General features: G+C 38.5%; 1 protein-coding gene across 1 annotated transcript in view; it reads right to left on the bottom strand.

The window, feature by feature from the left end:
* LOC143024296 (uncharacterized) overlaps positions 1-2762 on the bottom strand; it is a 3665-nt gene extending 903 nt beyond the window's left edge. The window contains exon 1 of the mRNA XM_076183090.1: positions 2668-2762. Coding sequence (XP_076039205.1) covers positions 2668-2679 — 12 coding nt within the window. The 5' untranslated portion in view covers positions 2680-2762. The remainder of the gene's footprint in view (positions 1-2667) is intronic.
* Positions 2763-10000: the final 7238 nt, after the last annotated feature.

A 10000-nucleotide genomic window follows, 5' to 3' on the forward strand; every position in this document is an offset into this window, starting at 1 on the left:
GGTGCCGTGGGGTGGGGTAAGGATCCTCGGGGAAGGGGGCAAGTGAGGACAGTCCTTCTTCAAAAGCACCTCAAAAGCATCTTGTGATAACACACTTGGTAATCCTAACAGCAATAAAAAGGGTCCTAAGAAAGGAAACTACTAAAACCAGGGAATTGAGGGGGCTGGGTTGGGGGGGGGGGGAATCCATTGAAATTAATAAAACAAGTGGGTCAAGGGATCCGTTTAACGTTAACCTACTAAAACCAGGTGGTCTTAGAGAGAACCTTTGACGTTAACTAACTAAAACCGAGTTATCGCGTTATTGATTTCGTTTCGGTCAAAGGGAAGACGATTCAAGTCACTGCAGGGGGGGGGGCACTTGTGGTTTAGGGGTTACAATACTTAATCCCTGATGCTTAAGGGGGTTAAAATCGATCACAATTGGTGGGTCAATGTTGTGGTGATCTTACTCAGCTTAGTCGTGGCTAACTGCGAATATCTGTTTTGATATTTGGGTCTTAATGTATTATCATGATAAAGAATCCCATACAAGTATTATGTAAAATTTTAAATAGCACAAATAAAAAATGGCAAGTAAAGTAGGATATTCTTTAGATAATGGAATCTGACCTATATTAGATATGAAATGTAATATTCAAAATTTGAATCAAGGTAAAATCAGGGCATTTTTCGTTAAGGATGCCGCTTGGCTTATGTAAGACCTAGAATACTAAATAAGAGCAATGTATAAAAGTAAAATAAGTTTGGTAAATTGGGGCGTCGAAGTAGAGCAGAACGGGTTTAATAAAATAGGTTATGAAATTAGGGTAGGATAGGTTAAGCAAAGTAGGGTACCGAATTAGGGTAGAATTGGTTTAAAATTAGGGTACAAAAATAGGGTAAGATAGGCTAAGTAGGGAATCAAATCAGATTATAATAGGTTTAACAAAGTAGGGTATCAAAATAGGTTATACAATTAGAGAAGATGGTTTTAAAAAAGTAGATTATAAAATTAGGGTAAAATAGGTTTAAGAAAGTAGAGTATGAATTTAGAGAAGAATGATGTCAACAAAGTAAGTTAGAAATTAGAGCAGAATGGATTTGATCATGTAAGTTATAAAAATTAGAGCAAATTTGTTTAAATAAAATCGGTTATCAAATTGGGGTAGAATGGGTTGAGTGAATTAGTGTGGAATTGGCAGGCAGGTGCAGGGTTGACCTTGTGACATACTTAGGTTGAACGCTCTCCATCCAACCTTTCTTCATCTCTCTCTCTCTCTCTCTCTCTCTCCTCTCTCTCTCTCCTTGGCTCGCTCGATGAGGCACAAAATTTACTTTCACTTGGAGAACTGGTTTGTTGCACAACATTGACTACGGTCACCCCTAGTAGCGTCTTTTTTATTTATTTATTTCTTATTATCGTTTTATCTCTCTCCCTATTTCTTTTATTTCAAGCTTACCTGTTTTATTTTTCTCTCCCTCTTCTCTGGTGTCGTTTTAAAACTGATGCAACTTTGACCTATTCTACTTATTACTTATCCTGCCTTTTAAAGAGCATTTGATTATGAAGATGGTATTGTATGCTGTGTATGTAATGCTGAACAGGAGTATTAGGGTATAGATAATTACTATACAGGGGTTAGTATACACACACACACACACACACACACACACACACACACACACACACACACACACACACACACACACACACACACACACACACACACACATATATATATATATATATATATAGTATATGCATAGATACAGGCTTCTTGTCATACGAAGAGGGATTTTGTTAAGGTATCACGGGGGTTGAAATAATTTGGGTTACATTTTACAGTTGGTAAATTAAGTTATCACTCATTCTTGAGGTAAAATATATGGAATCTGTCAGCAGCTCATATACTATACATGTGTATGTACATATACATATACGTATACATATACATATACATATAAATAGATATATACATATACATAGATATATATGCATACGTCTGCTTATATACATGTATATATATGTAAAGTACATAATAAATATTTGTACATACACGCACACAGACACACACACACACACACACACACACACACACACACACACACACACACACACACACACACACACACACACACACACACACACACACACACACACACACACACACACACACACACACACACACACACACACACACACACACACACACACACACACACACACACACACACATATATATATATGTATATATATATATATATATATATATTTACATATACATGTAAATATATACATATATATGTGTGTTGTGCTTGTGTATGTACTTCTGTGTGTATGCATGTATGTGTATGCACAAGTATGTATGCGTAAATGTATTATGGGTGTAGAAATAACTTACCTACATGTGCGCACTTGTACGCGTTCGTTATTTTTGTATTTTTGCGTATATTTGCCTGACCATGCTTGTGCTGTCGCGTCCGCGCTTGTATTTGAGAGTAAATAACAATTTTACGGCTCCTTTGCGTAATAATCGTCGACAGATGCACCCAAACCTTTCCTCTCGATCCTCCGTTTCCTCCTTTCGGAATCCAAGACTCTTCTCTGGTTTACAAAACCCTTCTCCCCACGAACTCATCTCACTTATTATAACTTTGTCGTCCACATTCGCCACTTGTACTCACCAGGGACTGCATGGCGGTGACGCGTGTTGGATCACGAAGACGCTGAAAGTATGTTGACGGAACCTACTGGGTCAGCTTTTATACCTGAGACGCTGTGGCCTTGAAGAATCAAGACACGTAGTGTGTGAGGGAGGGCCAAGGCAGGTGGAGAAGGGGAAGAAGACGGTAGGGGTGGGGAGGGAAGGGGGTGGGGCTTGGAGTGAGAGATGGGAGAAGGAGGCTTGCTGGGGGAATAGATAGGGTGACAGTGATAGTTGGTGTTAGTGACGTAGAATTCTGTATTCGTTGGTCGTTTGGTTATGTTTAGGTTTGGCTGTGGTTGGATCGGTGTTGTGAGTTGAGCATAACGTCGATGAGTTATGCGATGGATGGCGACATGACGTCATAGAATAGGAACCAATGGCGACGACGACGACGACATCAAGGAAACTTCAAATGTTTTTGGCGTTACGTTAGGAGGACGCAGAGTTGCTGGCAGGTTTATTTGGACACCTGGAAAAATATCTACTCGCCTGTGGATCTCGTTTTAAGATGAATGGTGTTACCTGACTTCCCTGAGAGTAAACTTTATCTAATATGTTAGTCAGGTGGAAAGGTACGATTGAGATAGATTGAACTCACATTCACTCACTTCTCATCACCTAAGACTAGTTAGAACATAGTATTCGAAGTGTCAGCGGTTTTTTTCACAGGCTAACAGATGGGCCATATATATATATATATATATATATATATATATATATATATATATATATATATATATATATATATATATATATATATATATATATATATATATATATATATATATATATATATATGTATATATATATATATATATATATATATATATATATATATATATATATATATATAATTTTTCCAGTTTTTGCCAGTTTTTGAGGTGGGAGAATAGAGAGGAGATAGAAGAGGCGAAGTTGACGATGAGAACTCTTATTCTATTTTATCTGTCACTAGGCAATCTTATTCATCTTGGGAAGAACAAACCCAGGACACGACTGGGCTTAATTCTACATTAGGCTTCTATTCAGGGGCTCAGTGCCGTATGCTTAAACCAAGATATGGGATCCGAACTCATATGTTATCACTAATAAACGATCGAATACCATTTAAGTATAAGATCTAAAGTATTCGATCCTATAAACATTGCTCTCTTTCCCGTTCGGTACTGAGAGAGAGATCTTAGAGAGTTACACAATCGCTCCCAGCTTGATCTACCCCCCTTCCCTCCCCCTCTTTCCCCCCCCTCTCCTTCCCCTCCTTGCCCTCCCTGGACACAAGGAATCCTCTTCCAGGAAAATGAATGAAATCGCTAGGCGTCAACCAGACAACTGATTGGTTGATTGATTGATTGGTTGATTGGTTAGTTGATTAAATAATTGATTGACTGACTGGTTGGTTGATTGATTGATTGAGTTGATTGGTTGATTGGTTAGTTGATTGAATGATTAAATGATTGATTGTTTGATTGATTGACTGACTGACTAGTTGGTTGGTTGATTGATTTAATGGTTGATTAATTGATTGATTGATTGATTGATTGATTGATTGATTAACTTGCAGCTTAGGTTAATGTCAGTATTTAGTTTACTGGGCACAGCCTATATTCCTGATTATGTTGTTAATGACGAACCGTGTTATACGAAAGCTAACAGAGCCCTTGCAATGTTTACATGTAGAAACCTTCGCGCGCACGGTGTGTGGCAAAACATTGCCCGTGATCTGTTGTTGTTGTGATGGCGATCATGCTAACTTTACGGAACTTTTGCGATTTGCAATACACTTTTGATACGAAAGAATACCACACAGTCTTCGTTGCTTTTTTTATGGTATGCCAAAAGGGGGAAACTCCGAAGAGAAGACTTGGTCCTAGGACCAAAAATCCAAAATGTGTGGAGAGCACTGATTGGAACCGGATTGACATTTTTTCTGGATGCTTTCAGGGAACAAAATTGGCTAGTACATGCGGCTGGCTCGTTTAATTTGAAGTTAACTGCTGCCTTATACAGTACTGTTTTAACATTTTGGCGTTGAATAAGTAGTACCTGCAGAATGAAAAGAAATACTAAAGTTTGCGCCTTAGAATCAATCAGCTTATAAAGTGCATCATTAATGATCAGGATCTCATTAGTCATATTTTTGTTAGTTATTCAAGATTAATGATTAATGGTTATTTTATTTGAGAATGTGAATATTCATATTTTAAGTTGATCATGGCATATCTTCAAAAAGTTCTTCTTAAAAATATGTAAATAGAAATAGGCAAGAATTGGTTTACTAATAGGGTTGTCAACGAATGGAATAGACTTAGTAACCATGTAGTGAGCGCTGAAACTATCAGTTGTTTTAAGAAACGGTTAGACAACTTACTTTATGGATGGGGATGACAGATGGTGATGGATATGGAGCTGCTTAGTGTAGGCCTTATGGTCTCTTGTAGTCTCCTTTATTCTTATGTTCTTATTGTCGAAATGACAAATTTTTTACACATAACTCAACTTAATTCTGACTTGATAAAACAAAACTGGCTGCCGTTGGTGACTAGATGATAATGTCAATCCCGCAGATGACCGATAAAAAATTAATCGTAATATTCTAAGGCCTTGTGCGCTCTCACGGAATCCTTTGCGAGAATAGCTTCACTTATCTACAAGGTATTCGGTGACATGTCTCATTGTCAGGCCTGATTGGTTTGAAATATCGCTTAGTTTTCATCCTCACGCAAAGAGAAGGAACCAGGAAATTTGATATATAGTATTCATCAGCATCTTCGAGTTCTTTGAAGTAAATGGAAGGGCACGTAACGTTTTCAAGGAGTGTTTCTTGTTGATCTCGTAGCCTCAATTCGTTAATTTCCTCAGAGTATCTTGACTACAGCAGAGCTTCTTCGTCATGCAAGAAGGAGCCCACAGGTTAAACTTAACAAAATTAAACTAACCTAAACTAAACTAAACTAAGAAAAAAACAACTAAACTAAACTAGACTAGACTAAGTAAATCTAAGCTAAACTAAGCTAAACTAAATTAAGCCAAAAAAGAAAAAAAAAAGAAATATAGCATTCATGTCTAGTTGTCAAAGTGGCTATGAAGACGTAGTTCTATGTTCCAGATATCTCTGAGTTAAACGTTCTAATGGTAGTTCGGAGCAAAACAACCAACCTGGCGAACGCTCGGGGGGAAGGGATCACCACTGTTTCGACACGACAGAAGACTTGATTCAGCAACTGGAGGCTGTGTTTTGTAGTTCTTGTGGCCTACATGAATAACAGCGACCCATGTATGTTTATTGTTTTTTTTTTTATCATCTTTTAGAAGAGGTCCAACAAGGTAGTAAAATTTTCTTTGCAGCTAAAAAAAACCATGAATACATTTGATAATACCTATGCCAGTTATGTGACACTAAAAAGGCGATCAAGTCTGTCCCTAGGTTCACAGCGAGTTAGGTGTCAACTCCGTTATAACGGTCACTAAACCCCATTAACCGCCCGTTAGCTTAACAAAATCGTTTCGCGTTAGACAAAACAAAACCTCTAAAGTTCGTCTTTGGGTCAAAGGAGACTTGTTGCGGTACGTCCCCCCTCCCCCTCCCCCCCCTCCCCCTCCTCTCCCCCTCCCTCCTCCTCCTGCCCCTCCTCCTCCTCTCCCCCCTTCCCCACAGCTGATCGCCTCCTGGATACCTTTTGCTCTCGGTGCGATTATTGTTGGCCTATCAACGCAGTCAATGGCGGGTGACGCGCATCCTACTTACTACCTGGAATCCTATTTGGGGTAAGCGCGTTAGTAGGTTCGGTGGAAATGATCATCAGCCTCGTACTTTGCAGGTCGAAGCAAAACAGCCCCGTCATTCAAAAAACAAAGAATGAGTGTTCCAGACAAACGCTTAACGATCATGATTGAGCCATGAACGATCATCGTTGAACGATAATCGCACCGAGCAAGACGTGTCTTTACTTCAGCTTTCATCCATTAACAATCGTTCTTCGAATGCGATATTCGCTTGTACAGGGTGACTCAAAAGTCACTGAGGTCATTAACTGACATTTTAACTTTTTTCCAGGGATTTTACGTAACATATACGTATTGACCAAAAAGGATTCATGCAGATTAATTTCCAATACCTCCTGTATATATATATATATATATATATATATATATATTTATATATATATGTATGTATATATATATATATGTATATATATATATATATATATATGTATGTATTATATATATATATATATATATTTATAACAAGGATGTTATCAAATCTCCTCAGTCACTTTTGAGACACCCTGTATATGTTATCTGTCATCAAGTGACTTTACTTCATTTGAGTATTTAGTAACTTTTGTTTTTTATTAAAACAGATTGTTTTATTCGGCTAAAGGGTTGGATTTTGTAACCAAGGGGTCTCGGCCCACTGAGGAGTTGTTCAGGCAGGTGGTCCTCCTGTTATTCTCAAGAACGTGAGGTTCTCCTGCTCCCCAGAACATAAGAACATAAGAATGGAGGAGACTGCAAGAGACCATATGACCTACACTAGGCAGTTCCATGTCCATTGCCATCTATCATCCTCACCCACTAAGTTATCTAACCTTCTCTTAAAATAACCAATGGTTTCAGCGCTCACTACTAAGTCCACTCCATTCGTTAACCACTTTTTTTTGGTAAACTAGTTCTTGCCTATTTCTTTCTTAAATAAAGAACTGTTCATTTTAAACCCATTACTACTAGTCCTGTTGTGTCATTTGCTGATCACGGGGTCTTTTGTTTTTCGTTGAGTACCCCCGATCTAGAGAACATGACGTTCTCTTGTTCTTCATGAGAACATGAAGTCCTCCTGTTCTTCGTCATATGCCAGAACATGGGGGCTCACCTGTTCTTCAAGAGAACATGGGGTTTTTCTGTTCTTCGTGAACACATAATTTGGAAGAGGGTAGAAACAACTTTGCCAACCATGTAGTTAATGAATGGAATAAACTTCCTGCAGAGGCAGTGCAATATAGTTCAGTTCGAAGCTTTAAGATTCTTTTAGATAAACACCAAAGCAAAATGCTGTGATGCCTGCCATTTATTTTATATTATTTTTATTTGTTTTGTTATTATTTGTCTGTTTATTATTATTCATCTGTTTGTTATTTATCATTATTTATCTGTCCATTTATTATTATTTACTGTTTATCTGTTTGTTTATTAACTAACTTTACCTATTAATTTATTTATTTTATTTTTATTATATATTATTACTATTCTATTTATTTATTTATCTATTTATTTATTTATTGTTATGATTTTTTCGTATCCGACCTAATAATGGACCAAAAGGTCTCCTGTCGGCATGATGCTCCTCCTTTGTAATCCTTTGTAATTCCTCCTGTTCCTCGTCATGACGGAATCGCTATGCCGATGGGGATACGAGGGTAAGGCCCACGACGCGGCGGCGGCGACGACGACGACCTTTCTGAAGAAGGTCTGCCAGGAGGGAGGGAGACCTTCCTGAAGCAGGAAAGGCGTGGTCGGTCGTGGCTCCAGAAGGAGAAGGAGAAGGCCTTGGCGGAAGGGAGTCACGTCCTCCGCGCCAACCTTTGGATCTTTCGTCTCCGATTTTATTCAGCAAGAAAAACAAAAACAAAAACAAAACAGAGGGTTAAAATACTTAGCGTTGTACACACGGAGATAGCGATGTTGTATATACATATATACACGCGTGCGCGCACACACACACACACACACACACACACACACACACACACACACACACACACACACACACACACACACACACACACACACACACACACACACACACACACACACACACACACACACACACACACACACACACACACACACACACACACACACACACACACACACACACACACACACACACACACACACACACACACACACACACACATACACATGGCGCTGTGGTTAGAGCTCTGGCCTGCCACTACGGAGGTCCGGGTTCGACCCTCGCCCGGGGCTGAAATAATATCAGTATCGCAGCGCTGAGGGGTGTTACTCCAACTCTCGTGGGCGGGGAGTTGGGGGTGTGTGTGTGTGCAAGGTCATAGCATTACCCATAGATCGGACCTACGAGCTCTGAGCTCTCTTCCAGGAGGGAAATAGCTGTCGATCACGAGTCCAACACGTGATCCAAAGACCAAGTGAATACAAGTGAATACACACACACACACACACACACACACACACACACACACACACACACACATGTTTACATATATATATTTATATATATATATAGAGTAGATAGATATAGATATATGTACATGTATATATATATATATATATATATATATATGTGTGTGTGTGTGTGTGTGTGTGTGTGTGCATGTATATATATATATATATATATATATATTTATATATGTATATAATGCACACACACATTATATATGATCAATTGGGGTCATCATACGCCAGGGAGCGCGTTGCTTCACTCACACACGGCGCTAGTCCCCTCCATGGTCTCTCCGAGGAACAAGCTTCCATTCAGTCACCTGTTGTTTGGCAACATTGAAACTAAGCTGAGATTCCGGTTCACCGTTTTATTGAACAGAGAGAAGGTACACCACTAATTACACCACTATCCACTTCCACTCAATCTCAGAGCTCGTTTACGAATGACTGATGCGCGTCACCCTGGAACTGATTGCGTCTCCAAGAGTTTCCTTTTACTCAATTTGTTTTCCATTTATACGCTTGTACACAGAAAATAACAGACACTCAAATAATACAACAATTAATTTAATAATGTAATAATAATCTATTTTACATTCATTCAACTTTTATATTACAATAATAGAAATGATAATCTAATTACGTAAATAAAAATGACAATTATGCTTTCTTCCCGAAACTTCCAGAACTCGTTACACGTACGAACACACACACACACACACATCCAATTACGCATCACTTGCATTTCCTACATGTATACAAAATACTAATAGAAATTATACTAACTAGCATACATTACACACCCCTCCATCCCATTCCAAACAACTCTGGATAGCTTCGACCCACTTGCCCTTTCAGCCATGAATTTTGTGGACGTCGTCCCCTTCTTCCTCTCCTCCACAGAGGGTTGTCTCTTGTGGAGCCTGGCAAGAGATTAAAAATGACTGCAATCAAATTAGTAATCAATTTCTTTCGTAAGATTTTTAGGTTTGAAAAAGGGAATTTTGCTGCGAGAAGAGGGGAAAAATTAAATTGCCAAGATGTATTAGGAACTCATAATGATAAAAAAAAATATATATATGTTTTTTTTTTACAAAAATCCTCTTTTC

The sequence above is a fragment of the Oratosquilla oratoria genome, chromosome 4, assembly GCF_046742065.1.
Source record: "Oratosquilla oratoria isolate Oo_2021 chromosome 4, ASM4674206v1, whole genome shotgun sequence".
In the NCBI taxonomy this organism is placed as follows: Eukaryota; Metazoa; Arthropoda; class Malacostraca; order Stomatopoda; family Squillidae; genus Oratosquilla; species Oratosquilla oratoria.